The sequence below is a fragment of the Castor canadensis genome, chromosome 4 (assembly GCF_047511655.1).
Source record: "Castor canadensis chromosome 4, mCasCan1.hap1v2, whole genome shotgun sequence".
NCBI classification, from domain to species: Eukaryota; Metazoa; Chordata; class Mammalia; order Rodentia; family Castoridae; genus Castor; species Castor canadensis.
Window position 1 is genome coordinate 151,835,293 of NC_133389.1, and position 20,295 is coordinate 151,855,587.

The window sequence follows — 20,295 nt, forward strand, 5'->3', positions numbered from 1 at the left end:
TATGGTTCATACACATAATGTCTTTTTTTGTTTGTTGGTACTGAGGTTCAAACTCAGGGTTTCATGCTTGCTAGGCAGGCACTCTACCACTTAAGCAACACCTCCAGCTGGTTATTTTAGAGACAGCACACTTTGTTTTCCCAGGCCAGCCTGGACCAGATCCTCTTATTTTTACACCTTTCACCATCACTGGGATGACAGGCGAACTCCACTATGCCCAACATTTTTTCTGTTGAGATGGGTCTTGCTAACTTTTTAGCCTAGGCTGACCTGGAACCATGATCATCCCAAGTAGCAAGGATTATAAGTGTGAGCCACCAATACCCAGTTCACAATGGAATACTATTTAACCATTAAGAAGAATGAAATACTATCATTTGCAGTAATATGGGTGGAACTGGAAGACATTATATTAAATAATAAGCACAGAAAGATATATTTTAAAAAGCATGCTGTCACTTATATGTGGAAACTAAGAAAGATTAGCTCATAAAACCAGAAAATTAGACTAGTGGTTACTAGGTCCTGGGAAGAGTGTGAAGAACGGAAGGAAGGAAAGAGGTGGTTAATAGAAAGAATAACTTCTAATGTTCTGTATATATGGCAGGATAACTATGTTTGACAAGAATTAATTGAAGATCTCAAAATAGCTAGAAGAAAAGGATTTTTAATGTTCTTAACACAAAGAATGATGTCTGATGTGATAATTCACCAGCTACCCTATCTTATCATTACACACTGTATATATATAATGAAATGTCATACTGTACTCCATAAATATGTACAATTAGTCTGCACTAATCAAATAAAATACTTATCAGAAAAAAGAATTTCCATGGCTGGGCCTGCACTTCCAGGCTGAAGGATGGCTTGAATTCAAGGCCAGCCTGGAATACTGAGCAAATTCCAGTCCAGCCTGAGTTGTATAGGGAGACCCTGTCTCCAAAAAAAAAAAAGGAAAGAAAGAAAGAAAGAAAAGAGGGCTGGCAGAGTGGCTCAAGTGGTAGAGCGCCTGCCTAGCAAGCATGAAGCCTTAAGTTCAAGCCCCAGTACTGCCCAAAAAAAGAGAGAGAAAAGAAAAGAAGGGAGGATTTTCTCTAAATGGTACTTTTTTCTAATTTGCCCATGATACCATGAACAAAAACACTCAATGTCTTTATTCACATATTCTTATTAAGCCAGCAGGCAAGGTATAGTAGACTCAATAGACTACTAACATTCCAAGATAACAAGTGATATATGCCAGAACCTCACCCTTTTCATCAGCCTATTTTATCCTTTATCTAAACTGTAGAATTATTCACAGGGAATGTGGAGCCAGGGACAACAACCACAAAGAACCAGTCAGCATGCCTAAAACAACAAGATATATACAGGTCAAGAGCCAAATCTTGGCCACTGTTGCTTTTAACAATAAAGGCCTTATTCTAATACATTCATAACTTACTAGCCAGAAAAACAAAGACAAAAAACCAAAACAAAACAGCCCCTAAGATATATTTTTTTCAATAAGAATAAGAAGAAATCCAGAATGTACTATCACAGTGGGTTAAATTCTCACATCTCCTTTAGGATGTTGAGTTATTTAAATGTGAGGGATAAGAAACAGAAACAAACCCATGGTTTAAGTTTATTAAAAATAAACAGAAAGTAGAAAAGGAGACCAAAATTCAGATCTTCAAAAGAAAAGAAAGGAAATAAACAGTAGGAAATAAAATGAGAAACTAGAGAACAAGGGAAGCGATAAAAAAAAAAAAACCCAGAGCCTTGGTGGTGTGTTGGGTTTTCATGGTCTGCCATGAGCTGATCTCAGATCACTGTAATTTTTACTCCCACTTTAGAAATCTATCTACCCTGCTTCTATTCTGAGAGATCCATGAAACAGTCAGGAAACTTCACTGTGAAAAGTGCTTTTCAATATTCCTACATGAGAAAAAGAATAAATAAATAAATAAATAAATAAAATATTTCTGCATGAGGGTATTTAACTGAACAAATATTTACAAAGTATATACTATGCTGTGCTTGGTGATACGTGCCTGTAACTCAGTACTTTGGAGGCAAAAGAATTGAGAGTTCGAGGCCAGCCTTAACTACATAGCAAGCCTGGGCTAGCCTGGGCTACGATGAAAGACACTGTCTCAAATAAACAAAAAAGATATATGCTATAAATGAGAGAACAGGCTAGGTAGTTAGCTGAAATCAGGCTGGTGTAGTTAGAACCCAGGGCCCCCAGGAAACTTTCATTATAATCTGAGCTGTAAATTAAATGGTAATGGGCACTATGAAGAGAATAGGCAAGAAAAGGAGATGAGAACTGGAGTGTGGCTCAAGCTTTAGAGAACCTGCTGAATTCAAACCGTGAGTTCAAACCTCAAACCCCAGTCTCATGAGAAAAAAAAAAAGGAGATAAGGAGTGAAGGAATGGGAATGGGTTTGCAATTTTAAGTAAAGAGTCAGAGTACTTAACAGTCAGGCATTCATACAAGTAACAACAAAATCAAAGACTTCTCATGTGTTACAGATTGTGGGCCTTAGGATCCAATTCCTGTTCACCTTACTACAGGAGAGAAGTACTGGAGTCTTAGAACCACTGGGATTCTCCGGAAGACTGTCACCTTCTGCTGGGTCCTGTCGGCCGCTGTAATACAACCCAGGCTGGAAGTCTTCTGTATCCACTAAAAACAGGGAATAATCCTGGCCCGCAGCTATATTCCAGATTCCATTTTCACTGCTTACCTGTAACGACAGAAAAGATACTGTCTGTCAAAGATGAAGGCAATCAGGGAGAACTTCAGATCCACAGGAACTGAAATGCTGTGTTACTTAAGTAGGCGTGGTGGTCAGTCATATCTCAAGAGAGGAAACACACCCAGTAATGTACCCAGTGTAAGAGTAAAAAGAAATCCCATGTTCAACTTTTTAATTTGGAACTGGATTATTTTTATAAAAATGGAGTTTAAAAAGGAAAAACCATACATCTAAATTTTTATGTTATTTTTGGAACTCCCCACAAACAGCCTATATTACAATCAAGAAGCCCAGAAATGTCTACAGCTCTACTCTTAAAATGACAACTAGGATGTACCTTTGTCCATCCACATTTCAGCTGTGTGCACAAAAATGAAGGAAAAACCAAAAAGAACTAATAAGGCTAAATTTCATTCTCGCCAACTAAACCCTTGGGTGCTAAAATTGAGTTTCCCACTTGTAACTCACTACCTCTCTGATGTGACTTCACTGTGCCAACTCCCAGGATGTTGAAACAGGCAGGACCCCTGAGAAGCCCATCTACGTGGACCTAGACCAGTGGTTCTCAAAGAGTGGTCTTTGCAGCAGCAGCAGCAGCCATCACCTGGAAACATGTTAGAAATGCAAACTCTCAGGCCCCAGAGTTACCAAAGGGTAGGATCTAGCGCTCTGTTTTAACAAGCCCTCCAGGTGATTCTGATATATGCAAAATCTTGAGAACCACTGCTTTAAACCAATGATTTTCAAACCTTAGGGATCCACATAGTGATTCAGGAGATATCACAGAAAGGCAGGTACCAGGGCTCCAGATACCTTCCAATTCTTCAACTACAGCAGGTCCACATTAATCTGTTCATACATAAGATTCCTCACAAGATTTCATTTGAAGAAAGTGTACTGCTGCAAAACTACTACCCCAACCTCCAGACCTAGCTTCAGCCTTGACTCCTATGCTGATAAGCAAAAAGCCCTCATCAAGTTAGCTCCTTGGTGTCTAGATAAGCTCCAAATAATAGGTGATTGTGTGTGCACACATCTCCACTACTTTACAGCTATCTTCTGGCATGATGATCTCTTCTCAAATTGAAGCCATCCAAATAACTGACTTCTGAATGAATTAAAATTTTCAAAGGAAAAGAGTGACTTCTTTGTCCCTTCCCTCTTTCCCTTCCCCTCTCTCTCCCTCCCCATCCCCTTTTCTCCTTCCCTTTCCCCCTCTGTTTTTTGAGCTAGAGTCTCCCTATCTCACTATGTAGCTCAGGATGGACTCAAATACACAATCCTCCTGCCTCTTCTTTCCAAGTGCTAGGATTAAAGGCATGTACCACCACTCCCAGCAAGAGTCATCTTCCAAATCTCTTATCAAAGCTAATTCAAATCTGTTTTCTGACTTTTAATTTTCACAGGTTAATTAGAATGACTTCAAAAAGTACTTATACCAGAGCTAGAGATATAAATCTGTGGTTAGAGCATTTACATAGCATACACAAGGCCCTAGTTTCAATCCACAGCACCACACACACACACACACACACACACACACACACACGACAAAATAATTTGTGACCTTCCCCAAATTAAAAAACAAAATCTTGATGCTATAAGTTTTTGTATGGACAATTAAAGAGTTATGAAACTAACCTTATAATAAATTATATTCTCTCTTCTCTAAAGCTTTAAATAAATGCTTGATTTCCAGGTCTCCAATGCTATACTACAAATCTTTCTTTAGTATGAGTAAGTGTACTTTTTACTTTATTTAAACAAATAAATAATAAATAAAATTTAAATAAATAAAAATTTTTTAATTCCCTTAAAAATGGAATAATGATTTGCTTTGTGATAAAGTAACAGAAGCTGGATGGCATACTATTGAAATGCTTCATGCTGAAACTAATATTGAAGCCAGAATTACCTCATGGTTGGTTAAGTTTTTTCTTCCCAGTAAAATTAAGTTCACTGAAATGAAAGGCAGCAGGTAACAGTCTTAGATAGTGGTGAATATATGGTGCACATATGATATATCAATGACTGGAATACTGCTGACTACACTTGAATTGTGTTCCTAAAATTGAAGTAACCAATCTTTTTCGGTCTCTATTATTCTCATAGAGGGGTCTGTTTTGGGATGAGGGAGGCATCAGAATCAAACTGTGTAAGCACAAGCTCCATATCCCATTTTGTTATGCTCCACGTACACACTACCCTGCCCTTAAAACTCTTCGAAAAGGAACCAATGTAATTTACTATTGTTTCCTCAGGGTGCAAATAAAAACGGTTAAAAAACACTGCTCCAGAATTACATAAACAGATTAGAAATTACCAGTCTCTCAACAGTATTACATAAACTAAAACCAATTCAGACAACAGTAAAAAAGCCACCCATACTTTCAGCTTCACTATAGACAATGAAAAGGCTCACAGGAAGGTTTACTGTTGTGCATAAAATATGTAAACGACACCATAAAATAATAGTTTATAACAGTCAAGTTTAATTTAGAAGTCAGACTAGACATTGTTTGATGGTATACAGTTCAAAAATATCACATTCCTAAAAACATTTGTTTTACAAGAAATACTTTATTTTTTTGCTTAAAAAAAGACAAGGGTACTATAAATATTCAGTCAATAGTTAAGGCTAAGAAATAAAAACTAACACATTTTTACAAAGTATATTTAGCTTGAAAAGAAATAGCTTCATATTTAAAAAAAAAAATTTAAGGGGCTGGAAGTGTGGCTCAAGTGGTACAGCACCTACCTAGCAAGTGTGAGGCTCTGAGTTTAAACCCCAGTACCTCCAAAAAATAAAATTAAAAAAAATTTTTTAAGAACATCAAAATAAATTTATGTTACAAACATACATACAATTACCCTAATATTTTTAAGTAAGATGTGAACTATAAAGTGTTATAGCTTAGAATTTAAAAATAAACTGCTACTAAATTACAAAAGTACCTTTGCAAGTCGAGGAACTGTTGTTGGAAAATCAGAATGACCAAGTTGACCAAAGGTATTGCTACCCCATGAGTAAACCTAACAGAAAACCACAGGAAAGTAGGTTAAGAGATATGAATTTGATCTTGGCATGTCAACTCTAAAACTGTATAATAACATATATACCACTAGTTACACATAGATTATTCATGTTAGACTTTCACTCTTTAACAGGTTATTAAGCCAGGTATGGTGATGCATGCCTATAACCCCAGCAATTGGGAGGCTCAGACAAGGACTGAGAGTTGGAAGCCAGCCTGGGCTACACAGTGAGATCCCATCTGAAAAAAAAAAAAACTACTGGAGGCATGGCTCAAGTGTTAGAGTACCTGCCTAGCAAGTGGGAGGCCCTGACTTCAAACCCCAGTACTGCAAAAAGAAAAAGTCTCATAAAACCAAATAGCAGATATTAAAATTTTTCTTTTCTTATTTTTTGAGATAAGGTCTCACTACATAGCCCACATTGGTCTGGAACTCACAATCCTCTTGCCTCTACTTCCCAAGTACTGCGATTATAGGCATGTGACTGTAATCATTATTAAGCAAGACTGACAACATAGGACAGACAGAGCACACAGAGCCAGAAGACACAGAATCCAGAGGTTAACAATAACTAACGTTTTTCAGGTGTTAACTGGCTGCCAAGCACTGTTTGTCCCACCTTGTGTGTACTGTTTAATTCCTTCAATAATACCTTTTAAAAAAAAAATAAGGACACTGGTCCATAGGTTAATTAATTTACCTCAGTTCACAAATTTAGAAGTGGTGGAGCCACAATTTAATCCCAAGACTTATCCTATACTGCCTCTAAAAGAAAGTGATGAAAAAATAAAGCTGAGTACTAAAAAGAAAAGGTAATCATGATTCTTTGCACAGTAGGCAAGCACTCTACCACTACACTTCACCTTCAGTCCCTATAATACATTTTATAAGGATAAATCTGATTCTTCCTATTCTTTGCCAGAATTCACCTGGTTTACCTATGTTCATTTTCCCAGGAGAATTTTGGGATCACTTTATCAAGTTGTAAACATTATAATATTCTGTAATACTAATACTTGTCATCCAAAAGTAAAATCTTCTTTTATTCCTGTATTCTTTCTTTCTTTTCTTTTGATGGCACTGGGGTTTAAACTCAGGGCCTCAATTTGCTAAGCAGGTGCTCTACTGTTCGAACCACTCTATCAGCCAATTCCTGATTTCTTTTATGACCTTTTAAAAGAGTTCTAGAATTTATGTCATATAGGCTCTATGAACTTCCTATTAGGTTATTCCTATTAAAATGTTTGTTATAATTGTCAACAGCTCTTTTTCCTCAAGTATAGTTTCTGTATGTATATTAAAAAGCCAGCAATTTTTGTACATTTTGTAGATGACTATTTCCTAACTCCAAATGACTCCTAAGTCATTTGAATGAATCATATTACCAACAATAAATTCTCTTTTTTTCCCTAAAATTAATATTTATGTTAGATTTTCTTGGCTAGCCTGACGTGTGAAGCTTAAAATGAAATGAAATATTTAAAGGACTTAGAAAATCTTATTGGCTAATTTCAAAGCTAAAGGAAGAGACTGGCATGGTGGTACATACCTGTGATCCCAGCATTAGGAAGGAGGATCAAGAGTTTGAGGTCAGCTTGGGCTACACAGGGAGATACTATCTCACATAAATAAAAGCTAAAAGAACTAGTGAAAAATCATTGTGTGAATGTATTTATGAATAACTTAGAGGCTGGCAGAGTGGCTCAACTGGTAGAGTATCTGCCTAGCAAGCATGAGACTCTAAGTTCAAACCTCATACCACCAAAAAAAAAAGTAACTTAAAACAGTTTCTTGTTGTGTGCTGGTGGCTCACACCTGTAATCCAAGCTACTCAGAAGGTAGAGGTCAGGAGGATCTTGTTTCAAGGCCAGCCCATGCAAAAATACCCAACACAAAAAAAGAGCTGCTGAAGTGGCTCAAGTGGTAGAGTGCCTGCCTACCAAGCGCAAGGTCCTGAGTTCAAACCCAATACAGGGAAAAAAAACCCATAAAAATTAATTAATACCCTTAAAACTCTGGATTCTGTTTTTAGATGAGAGGAAATATAGAAAGCTTCTTAGGCAGATTAGTGTTATATCCAAGCTCTACTATCAGACATGTGACTTCAGACAATTTACATGTTTTTCCTAGCCCACTTTCTTCATCTGTAAAATGGAAATAGCACTATATAAAGCACTTAAAAGCTCAAATGACACAGCAGAGACTTAGCAAATGCTGGTGCAGTTTCAGCATTTTAAACTTTGCCTCTTACCTGTGATTTTGCAGTAAGTGCAAGAGAATGGTAACTGCCTGCCTCCAGATGGATTACTTCTTTGCCATCGAGACACTTGACACATAATGGTTGGAGCCTTAAAGAAAGACAAGCCCATACACAAAATATTCTCAGCACGAATCATGGACTTTCTCAAATTATAGTCACTGCTTTCAAGTTAAAAACAAAACATTAAAATAAAATAATGGATGAATGTTCAAACTACTCCTAAATATTATAAATAATTTTTGGAAGATTTTTAATTCAATGTTTGTCTATCAATCACTAATTAACCCCCATAATTCAGAATTTGCTGAGGATCATAAAACTAAAAATTATTCATTATAGCAAAAGTATATTGATGACACAATAAAATGTAACAATAGAGGAGAGTAAGGTAAATTTTTTTAAGTTGTCTTCACTCTGCTAAGAACAGATTTACATTAATCCCTTCTTTACATAACTGCTCCATTTAAATAAGTTTACTTCAAGTTTCACAAATATCTAATTTGTAATAGTAAACAAAATGAATTTTTTCTCCAATGTACATAGACAGAGTTTAATGTTTTGGTTACAGTTATTTTGGGGCTGGAGATGTGGATCAAGTGGTAGAGTGCCTGCCTTACAAGTGCAAAGTTCTGAGTTCAAACTCAAACTCCAGTAACCGACACCTTCCCCACCCAAAAAAAAAGGTTATAGTTACATTATTTTGACAGTGGCACAGACACATATTGGGGTTAAAAAAAAAGAAGGAAGGAAGGGAGGGAGGGAAGAAAAAATCCCTATTGACTCTTTTTTTCTTTCTCTTTTTGGTTTTGTGACACCAAGTCTTGCTATGTACCCCTGGCTGACCTCAAACTCACTGTCCTCTGCCTCTGCCTTAAGTGAGATTATATATGCTGCCATGCCTGGCATAAATTAAAATTTTAACCATTCAAACATTTCAATGAATACCATCATATCCCCAACAGTATTTGTTTTTCAAGATGAAAATACACCAAACAAAACATGGAAAAGCACAGCCTAGACACTTAAGTCCTTTACTGATAGGAACAAATTGAAGAATGAAATGTTAGCTTTTTATCGAAGTTAAAGGTGCATAATAATCTGGAGCCAGATTTTTTCTACAGGGAAATGGACATGTAGAGAGCTGCACAGGAAAGATTATTTGTTTCCACCAATTCCTGGCAGTAATCCTGGGTGCACTTACCTAGGCAGCACATCGCCATGTCCCAGCTGCCCCTCCTTCCCTTTGCCCCAGGTCCACACCTCTGTTCTTAGAGATGGCAGGAGCGCATCTGCTTCTCCACTGTATGTGGGGGTCAGAACCACTGTTCTCGTTTTCACCCGTGCAGCCTTTCTTAAAAGCCTTGGGGAAACTGAAAACAAACCAGGGATGGAGAGACAAGAGTAGAGAGTGGAGGAGAAGATACAATTTTATATCTGAAGATTTTTAAAGAAATTCACTAACATGGTATTTCTGAAGCACATTCTATAGGTTCTCTGAAAAAGAGGGGATATAACAGTCAAATGAGCTTAGTAAATATAATCGTCAAAATATACCACATCTTTTTCTTCCACTCTCTCCCCTGCAGAGACTCATACACATTGCCATATAGAAAATGCTGACAAGTCCTGCAATAAAAGGCCCTGTTTAAATTTAACTCAGCTGCACTGCCAAGCACTTAGCCACAGAATCCTTCTCTGTATAACATCTAGTGATATCCTGCAGAACTTATATTCTAAAGAATATACTGAACAAAGTACTACACTAAGGCTGACAAATATTTTTCCCACTTCAAAGCAAAGTTAAAAACTGAGCCTTTCCCTCAAGTGGTAGAGTACCTGCTTAGCAAACATGAGGCCCTGAGTTCAAATCCCAGTACCACCAAAATAAATAAATAAATAAATAAATAAATAAATTGAAGCCTTTCCAAGCCAAGGTCTAAGTTCAAATATATAATGAATAGTTGTAATAAAGGATTCATTTTAAGATACAAAACTTTAAATTTCTATGATGGAAAAAAAGCTTATGCAAGGGAAGTATTTAAAAGCTTTTGTATTTTGTCTGCACATTTGGAATTATTACAGAGAAGTTAAATAATCTTTTGAAAGAATGCTGCCATATTTTATAATGTTCATTTATATACAACTGTGTAAATCTTGTGTACCAATTTAGTGGCAGGATAAATTTTAAAGAAAGATGTTGCATAGTTATTTTAAAGCAAAGAAATAAGTGGCTTTCTTCTAAAACCACCTTTATAATAAACCACCATTGAATAAATTTTGACATTTGCATATGTCAACTTCAATAATTAGGAATACTAATTCCTTATTAATTAATACTAATTTATTAAATAATACTATTAACTAATTAATACTAATAAAAATAATTTAAAATTTATATAAATGAATTAACATTGGTTTGCTGATTCTATGAGTATTAATATTAAACTCCTAATTTATTATAATATAGTATGTGATATTGAGAGCATCTAAGGTTCATCAGAAGTCAACTCACCAAAGCCTTACCTTGTGACAACAATCCAGGGAGGGAAAGTCTTCGACTGCCTCCCTCTGATTCTTCCTCTCTGATATCCACAAGACTTGAACTTTTCTTTCCTTGCATCGACTCCTGTTTAACCTGTTCTTCTCTGCTATCTTTCAGACCTTCTGGGCCTCCAGAACTACTGCCTGCCTGAACTCCAGTTTCACAAGGGGGCATACTATAAAAGTTCATAACTTTTTTAAGAGATAAGGCCCCAGCTTCATATGTAGCAGCCACTCTCACACCAACAGCAGATGCACAGGAGACCACCAAGCTGTTGAGAGCTGATGTGCTTGTGGTTGGTGGGCTGTGAAGATTAGGAGCTGCTTCTTCTACAAGAGGCTAAAACAGACACACATAAAAGTATGTGAAGACATAATCCCTTATAATATAAGTAGTCAATAAAAAGAAAGTTTAACATTCACCACTATTTGCACATAAGAATTTAATACAGAGCAGGCATGGTGGTGGCACACTCCTATAACCCAGCATTCAGAAGGCTGAGGAAGGAGTATCACAAGTTCCAGCCAGCCTGGAATGAGACCCTGTCTCAAAAAAGAAATCTGAAACAGAAGTCTTCTTCTCTAACCTAATGGCATCCCCTCTTGTTCAGAGTTAACAGATTATATGGAAATGGTACTCAAAATACGGTTCCTTACCAAAAGTACTTCCTCTTGTTTGGGGGGTCATGCTTTTCAATGATATTTAACCATAAGCTGTAGATGTGGCTCAGTGATAAGAATGTTTATCTAGCATGCATGAGGCCCTGGGTTCATCCCCAAGGCCCTGGGTTCATCCCCAACACAGAAAAATTAAAAAACAAACAAACAAACAACAAAAAAAATCACTTGTATCTGATTTTAGAAAATTAAGCAAAAGAAAAGGGGCTGGGGGGGGGAGGGGAAATGAAAAACACTTGTTTCAAAACAAGGTGCACTGAAACAGTCTGAGTAAAAGGATGGAAGAATCCAAGCTTGATTACTGATCACTTTTAGGAAAACTTTTGCAGATTGCTACTAATAAATAGCAGGAAAAAAAAAAAACAGATTTTAAGAAGAAAAGGCATTTCCTAAAATGTTTAATAAATACAAATTTTGATATAAGACATATAGGCAAAAAAAATAAGTTATATTTCTGACCTATCATTTCCCAAATTATATTCTCAAGTTCAAGTCTTTTTGCTGTTTCATCAATGAATTGTTTTCCAAGAACCACAAGCTAGACAAACTGAAGGATTACCTTTGCTCTGGTAACCATAGAGGGTAAATGTGACAGGTTAATAATTAAACATCTGAAACTAATGTTTTTAGTGTATTCAACAGGTATATAAGAAAGTTAAACTAAAGTTTTCTATTATCTAGTGAAAAACAGGTTGAAATTTAAGCTATGAAACACTACTATTTAGTAAAAGGGAAAGTCACTAAATATACCCAACACACACAAAAATGCTTTTGGCATATAACAATAGTTACAATGAAAACTTTGCTTCTTATTCTACCCAAAGATACCAAGGATATACACACATTCCTTAATTTGTCCTGAGTTAAAAAACAAACCAATTTTTTTTTAACATTGGCTCTGACTTTCTTAAAGGAAATAATTTCTGGTCCTTAGAATAGAGTCTGACCCATAGTAGGTATACAATATATTTTGTTGAATTAAATATTAAATTCAGAAGAGCTATTTCTGTGCCAATGAATAGTCTTAAAGATAAATACAAAGGTTCTCTGGTGATTCAGTTCTCATAACTTGTTCAGAATTAAGATGGTGATTTCCACCCTTTGTTTATGAAGGTTCATAACAGAAGTGATGATGGTATCTGAAAAGACTCCTTTAAAGGGTTCTTATCATTAGGTAGAGGAAAGCCACAAAATTCGACCTTATGTAAACCTTATGTAAATCTCAATGTACTTAACTACACTGAATGAATATGGTAATAAAACAAAAACAAAACAGAAAAATATACATGACCAGCAATTTTGATAAAAGAGAATTTTAGGAGTCCCAGTCAACCAATAATATTATGGTTTATTTCTCAAAAGTGAGACACTTTCAGTACATCTGGCCAAAAGAAAAATAATTGTCCTAAACCATATAAATTCCTTATGAGCTGGCTGTATGACTGAAATGTTATTTACAAAGAATAAATTAAATTTAACAGGAACACATACTGGCAAAGCTAACATAAGAAATCAGCACTTTAACTACACCAAAATAAGTTCAAAGGAAAATGCAATTTGAATAGTAATAGCCAAATGAGCTATATACAAAAAAACTTTTAAATTCATTAAGCTGGAGGAATGAGAGCTGGGGATATAGCTCAGTGGTAGAATATCTGCCTATCATTCTCAGGGCCCTGGTTTAATTCCAGCATGAAGGGCAGGAGCGGAACCAAGTTGGAGGAATGACTTTTAAAAAGTCATGCTTTTTTTGAGAAAGTTGTTTAGTTCACTTGCCCATTTCTTTATTGGTTCATTAGTTTTGGGAGAATTTAGTTTTTTAAGTTCCCTATATTTTCTGGTTATCAGTCCTTTGTCTGATGTGTAGCTGGCAAATATTTTCTTCCACTCTGTGGGTGTTCTGTTCAGTTTAGAGACCATTTCTTTTGATGAGCAGAAGCTTTTTAGTTTTATGAAGTCCCATTTATCTATGCTATCTCTTAGTTGCTGTGCTGCTGGGGTTTCGTTGAGAAAGTTCTTACCTATACCTACTAACTCCAGAGTATTTCCTACTCTTTCCTGTATCAACTTTAGAGTTTGTGGTCTGATATTAAGATCCTTGATCCATTTTGAGTTAATATTGGTATAGGGTGACAAATGGCCAAAAAACACATGAAAAAATGCTCACCATCCCTAGCAATAAAGGAAATGCAAATTAAAACCACACTAAGATTCCACCTCACCCCTGTTAGAATAGCCATCATTAGCAACACCACTAACAACAGCTGTTGGCAAGGATGCGGGGGGGGGGGGGGTGCGGGCGGGGGGGGGGTGCGGGGGAAGGAACCCTCTTACAGTGCTGGGTTGTAAACTAGTACAACCACTCTGGAAAAAAGTTTAGAGGCTACTTAAAAAGCTAAACATTGATCTACCATTTGATCCAGCAATACCACTCTTGGGGATATATCCAAAAGAATGTGATACAGGTTACTCCAGAGGCACCTGCACACCCATGTTTATTGCAGCAGTATTCACAATAGCCAAGTTAAGGAAACAGCCAAGATGCTCCACTACTGATGAATGGATTAAGAAAATGTGGTATTTATACACAACGGAATTTTATGCAGCCATGAAGAAGAATGAAATCTTATCATTCACAAGTAAATGGATGGAACTGGAGAACATCATTCTGAGTGAGGTTAGCCTGGCCCAAAAGATCAAAAATTGTATGTTCTCCCTCATATGCGGACATTAGATCAAGGGCAAACACAACAAGGGGATTGGACTTTGATCACATGATAAAGTGAGAGCACACAAGGAAGGTATGCAGATAGGTAAGACACCCAAAAAACTAGATAGCATTTGTTGCCCTCAACACAGAGAAACTAAAGCAGATACTTTAAAGCAACTGAGGCCAATAGGTGAAGGGGACCAGGAACTAGAGAAAAGGTTAGTTTGAGGAGAATTAACTTAGAAGGTAACACACATGTACAGGAAAGCAATCTGAGTCAACTCCCTGTGTAGCTATCCTTATCTCAACTAGCAAAAACCCTTGGTCCTTCCTATTATGGCTTGTATTCTCTCTTCAACAAAACTAGAGATAAGGGCAAAATAGTTTCTGCCTGGTAGCGAGGGGTTGGGGGGGTAAGGAAGGGAGCGGGGGGAAGGGGGGAAGAAATGACCCAAACATTGAATGCACATATGAATATAATAAAAACAGAAAAAAAAAGTCATGCTTTTTGTTTGGTTGGGTTTTGTTAGTTTCTGTGACAGGGTCTTGCTATGTAGCTCAGGATGGCCTCAAACTCATGACCTTCCAACCTCAGCCTCCTGCGTGCTTGAGAGTACAGGCATGTGCCACTACATTTGATTTCTGTTATGAAAATCAAACTTTTCTATAACATGTACAGTCACAAAAATTTTCCACATACATACTCATTAAATTATTACTTTGCTTTAGCTTTGTACTATTTTTCTCCAAACAGCTTATTCCTAATTTTTAAAAAATGAAATTATCAGCAAGGTTCAGTGATTAGATTATAATATAAAAGACTATTTCTAAAAATATCTCCATCTTCTCATTCTGACAGACTAAACAGTAAGAATCAAGAGACTACGGTTTTAAAAGCCTGAAAAAACTCCACTGACAGTTTTTTATGACTAGATGCTTTTGTTGTTTTGTTTTCTTAATCTTAGAATTTTCATAAAAACAAAATGAAAAGGCAACACTACATAAATATCAGGAATTATCCTTTTAGAACAATTTGTTTTAAGCAAGGAGACTCGAACTTTATTGCATGCCACCAAGTAAACATCAGTTTTTGTCCATGTTACCACAAGTTTTCAAAATGAGAAGTTTAAATAAGATAAAGAAAATATTAGCCACTCCCATTACTTTAAATAAAGCCCAGTAAGGATCACAGTTAACAACTAAAAACAACCTCAAGTACCACATAAAGCCCATAAAGTTTCTTTCTTTTTTGCAGTACTGGGACTTGAACTCAGGGCCTTTACCTTGAGCCACTCCACCAGCCCTTTTTTTGTGAAGGGTTTTTCAAGATAAGGTCTTGCAGAACTATTTGCCCGGACTGGCTTCAAACCATGATCTTCCTGATCTCTGCCTCCTGAGTAGCTGGTAATCCTAGCTACTCAGCCACCGGAGACTGGCTCTGTAGAGTTTCTTTGCACCTGCCTACAACTGAAGGAATCTTCCCTGTTAAAGAAGCAAAGGGCTTTTTTCCTTGGAACTTGGAAGAGTGGCATAAATGCAGTTTGGAAAAATTTCATGAATGTGTACTTATATTAGAATAAACTATTCAGGGGCCCACCAAATTCAGTACCTTAGCCATGGAAGAAAAACACTAGCCAAGAAAAAAACAAACAGGATTTGGCTATGCCTAAAACAAACCTAGCATGACATCTTTCTAAATCATAAAGGGCCAGAACTTGAACCAGAGTGATTCTGAATCAGTTCAGGTTCTTCCCTTACCTAGGCTTGTCTAATAAAACAGAATTGCAGTCAAACTCACAAAATAAAAAATGCCACCAATCCTTAGCATTTTGAAGTTTCTAAAGGAAAGTGCATATAGTTCAATTCCAGAAATATCTTAATGTTATAAAATTTAGCAGGTACCTGAGATGACATTGGCTTCTCACCATTCTCTGAGTCCTCCCTTATTGAATGATCTGACAGTTTCTGCAAGTATTCATTTACTGCCTGGGTGTCAGGGTGTGATGATATGTTTCTGACAGAAGAAATTTCAGTTGTTCCTGTGATGTTTTGTTGGGAGGAAATGGCATCGCCACTTGTGCTCTGAACACTTCCCACGTTCAGTTCAGTGGCAACAGGCAGACCAGTTTCTACAAGAGTGCTTTCAAAAACTTCTCCCTGACTGTCAAGGGTCTCAATGGAGGGGCTGATGATAGTGGTGACATTTTCTGCCTGGGATTCTGACAGGGTCACACCTAAAGGGCAACAATGACTATCTGATATGATCACATGGTCTTCTTTGTCAGTCATAGTAATTAGGAGCTGGCTACACTGGTTGCATCTTTCGGGGACTGGCTTCAGATCCTGGGAAGGGAGGCACTGCACAAGGGCTAGGCTGTGGAAAGCACCACAGGCAACTTGTAGCACCACTCGCCCAGCAAGGTGTTCTATCTTTTGTGGCTTGGTCACTGGGAAGGTACTGGTAATGAGACCCAACTGACAACCGGTACCCCATGCCCAAATCTCTCTGCTTATTGACAATGCCAGTGTGTGCTCCTCGCCACATGCCAACTGCAAAATCCTGACTGCTAACAAAGGACTGGTCTCAGAGTCAGAAATGCTGATGGGATTCGGTTCTGGCACATACTGCTGGTTTGCTACTGCACACTGGCCTGCAGAATTCTCCCCCCACATGTACACTATGCCAGCGTCTGTCACTGCTCCATTGTGGAAGCTCCCTGTTGCCACAGTAACAACATGATGCCCAACGAGGGCATTTTCTAGAATGGGGCTACTTGGACAAACTTCTGCTGGTTCATTTCTCCAGGGAAGGGTCCCAAAGCTGTAGACCTCACCATCTAAAGGTTTAAAAAAAGAGAGAGGGTTAGTGAATTGACTACAAATTTTCTCAATAAATGTCTAGTCTCCTCTAATTTAACAAAACAGGATTTCTTTTTATAACTTCAAAAGCTCAGTTGTAGACATTTGGTTCAAGCATCCATTATTTCACATTTATTCATCTTTTAACAAATAACATTTTTTTCCCCAAAACTGGAGATGAAATTCAGGACCTTATGCTCTACCACTTGAACCATATACCCAGTTTGCTTTAGTTTACTTTTCAGATAAGATCTCCTGGTTTTTGCCTATGGCCCACTTCCAATCTCAAACCTCTGATCTCTGCCTCCAGAGAAGCTGGTATTACAGGCATGTACCATCACACTCTGCACAAATAACATCTTTTAACATTCTATACTATAGTAAGAATTTACAAGTTGCGGGAGGTTACCTTCAAATGAAGGGTACTACTCTTTCCTTCAGCTTCATCCTAAAAACTGCTAGCTTGGAACTACTACTTACAGCTAGCATCACAGGCTGCTACAAGAGTAGCTTCCAAGCACTCAAAGACAGACTCATAACTATGTTAAGATAAAATAAGCAGATGATAAGAGACACATTCACTAATGTCTACAACATTCACTACTATTCCACAAGTCAAAACAGCAGAAAACATGCAATAAAAACATGAGATTCATTTTTGCCAAAACTATGAAGCTTGTTTTATGTCTAAAGGTTGTATAGAAAGCACCAATGTTTAATAAGACACAAACAGATTGGGTGCTGGTGGCTCACATCTGTAATCCTAGCTACTCAGGAGGCAGAGATCAGGAGGATTGCATTTTGAAGCCAGCCTAGGCAAATAGACCGCGAGACCCTATCGGGAAAATACTTAACACAAAAAGGGCTGGCAGAGTGGTTCAAGGTGAAGGTCCTGAGTTCAAGCCCCAGTGTGCAAAAAAAAAAAAAACACCAAACCACAAATATTATATTACATGTGATTTTAAAATGGTATATATATATATATATATATATATATACACATATATGTAGTATATACTAAATAGCTTCCTGAAATGAAATTTGTTTAAAAAGCAAGTCATTACAACAGTATAAACAAAGCAAAAAAAAAAAAAAAGAAGAAGAAGAAGAAAGACACTAACAAATGACTGACAAGCTTTAGAATTAAAATGAAAGGTACCAGTGAGATGGGAACACATTAATGACAATAACTTGTTTGTGTCCAGGTATACTATATATTTTGAAACCTATAGTGCAGGTATTGAATGTAGCTCATATTTTTTAAATAGTGCTTTTCTCAAGGTCTTGAATAATACAATATTAGGTATTATTATAATAAAAGTGATAATAGGTTAGAAGGAAATCCATGCTTACCCCCAAAAAAGCCTCTAAAGCCAGATTTAAGCTTTGTTTCCTACAGTTTTTCTTCCTTAGACAGGAAAAAGCAAAGCATTATTGTACTTAAGATATGCTTATTGAGAAGAAATTCACAAATTAGTGAAGTCAATGGCAATCCTGGCCCAAATTGCCATGACAGAGTTGATAACACTATCAAGATTAAAGGCCACTCTCCATATAAACTACATGATATGTTTCCAGTTTAGACACATAGGTTTAATTGCATATGCTCTTGTGAGCTGCTAATTATGCCTGAGAAAAACTACACTGAGATAGTATTGGCTAAGTGGCTTAAAAAGCAGACTTTGAGGCTTGAGAATGCAGCTCAATAGGAGACAGCTTACATAGCATGCATGAGGCCCTGGATTTGATTCCCAGTAATGAAAACAAAACAAAACAAAACAAAAAACAAAAAAGGAGGCTTTGAAATCAAACTGAATTCCAATCCTGACTCTGACACTTTTAATAACTGTGTGTGCTAGGGACAATTATTTAACTTCCCTGACCCTCAGTTTCCTTACCTGTGAATAATAACAATAGCTACATATATAAGGGAAGGATTCAATGAGCTACCTGGGAGAAATGCTTAGTGTTAGTCCTGGCACACAACTGTGTGTAATAATTAGCTATTATTAACATCATTTTTCTGATATACTTAATGAATAAAAGCTATAGCAAAAGAATCTCTAAATAGGAAATCTTTTTACAAAATTAATTTTCTATGTATTTAATACTATACAATTTAAAAACTGTATTTCTCCCTTTTATTCTAGTTAATGGAGTATCCTAAATTTAAGAAATAGTGTGATTTCCGATCAAGGGACTAAGGATATATTCTGAAAACAAAGGGTTCAGTAAGAACTCCCAGGCCAGATGCCAATGGCTCATGCCTATAATCCTAGCTACTTGACAGGCTGAGTACAGGAGAAATGAAGTTCGAGGCCAGCCTGGGCAAACAGTTTGAGAGATTCCATCTCCAAAATAACCAGCACAAAATGGACTGGAGACTCAAGAAGTGGAGTGCAAGCATAAAGCCATGAGTTCAAAACCCAGTCCCTTCACCAAAAAAAAAAAGAAGCACCCTTGGTATCCAATAACTCTTTTACCTAATCTTGCACACTAGGACATTTATTAGCATTGTAGTTAGCATTTGTTACGTCATTCTTTTTATACCTTCAGTCAGAAGAACTCCATGTTTCACTCCAAGGGCTGCTTGAAGAACAGTCTTTCCTCCCCAGCCTGGCAACCTATCTGGTGCTAGGGAAAAGGATCCTGCCTGCCAGACATGGACCAGGCCTCTTTCTTTGGATCCTTCTGCCTCTGATGAGCTATAAACAAATTTTTTTTTAAAGTTTAATTGTTCCTACAATTCAAACTTGCATCTTTTGTTTTTAATACCTTTCATCAGATTGTACCTTGTACCAGCATGTAGATAACTAGGTCACATAACTTAACGAGCACTTACTTTATGCTTTGGTTATGCCACAAGAATCAAGATAAAATAACTATAAAAAAGGCTGGAGGATAATCTAAACCCACAAATTATTTATCTCTAAGCAGTAAATAAAACCTGGGCTGTTTTTAGAAGTTCTATGATTTGCAAGCATAAAATTCAAGAGTCAACTTCTTAATACATTATCATCTTGTTTAAATATTAAAGTTATATCATAACCCAAATTGAAGTCCTATTTTAAAATCTGTTTAACTAGTAAAAGGTATTTGATGAGAAAGATATGAAATCAGAAATCTGTAATTTCACCTATGCTACTTTAAATCTATAACTACTTAAATATTTTATTTATAATTGACACATAATTGTACATATTCATGGGTTACAATGTGATATTTCAATACATGTATACAATGTGTAATGATCAGATGATCAGATCAGGGTAACTTACATATTCATCACCTCAAACATTTATCATTTCAAAATATCATATTCAATATTCTCTCTACTAGTTATTTTGAAATATAGATTTGTTGTCATTCATAATTATCCTACTGTGCAACAGAATACTCTAAGTTATTTCTATCTGATTGCACCCCTGTACTTGTTAACCATCCTCTTTCCCTCCCTCTC

General features: G+C 36.6%; 1 protein-coding gene across 11 annotated transcripts in view; it reads right to left on the bottom strand.

Moving 5' to 3' along the window:
• The window catches only part of Als2 (alsin Rho guanine nucleotide exchange factor ALS2), a 91,593-nt gene that overhangs the window by 54,705 nt on the left and 16,593 nt on the right, over positions 1-20,295 (bottom strand). For 7 of the 11 annotated variants that reach the window (XR_012447330.1, XR_012447331.1, XR_012447332.1 and 4 more), the window contains exons 4-10: positions 19,386-19,540; positions 15,879-16,813; positions 10,571-10,928; positions 9,249-9,417; positions 8,039-8,135; positions 5,707-5,784; positions 2,557-2,739 (exon numbers count right to left, since the gene is read on the bottom strand). Coding sequence is in view for 6 of the 11 variants with exons in the window: in XM_074071423.1 (XP_073927524.1) it covers positions 2,557-2,739; positions 5,707-5,784; positions 8,039-8,135; positions 9,249-9,417; positions 10,571-10,928; positions 15,879-16,813; positions 19,386-19,540 (1,975 nt within the window). In the remaining 5 variants the exon portion in view is untranslated. Of the gene's footprint in view, positions 1-2,556; positions 2,740-3,222; positions 3,356-5,706; positions 5,785-8,038; positions 8,136-9,248; positions 9,418-10,570; positions 10,929-15,878; positions 16,814-18,188; positions 18,244-19,385; positions 19,541-20,295 lie in introns of those variants that run through there. The other 4 variants (XM_020159747.2, XR_002212139.2, XR_002212140.2 and 1 more) reach the window with 4 other exon arrangements.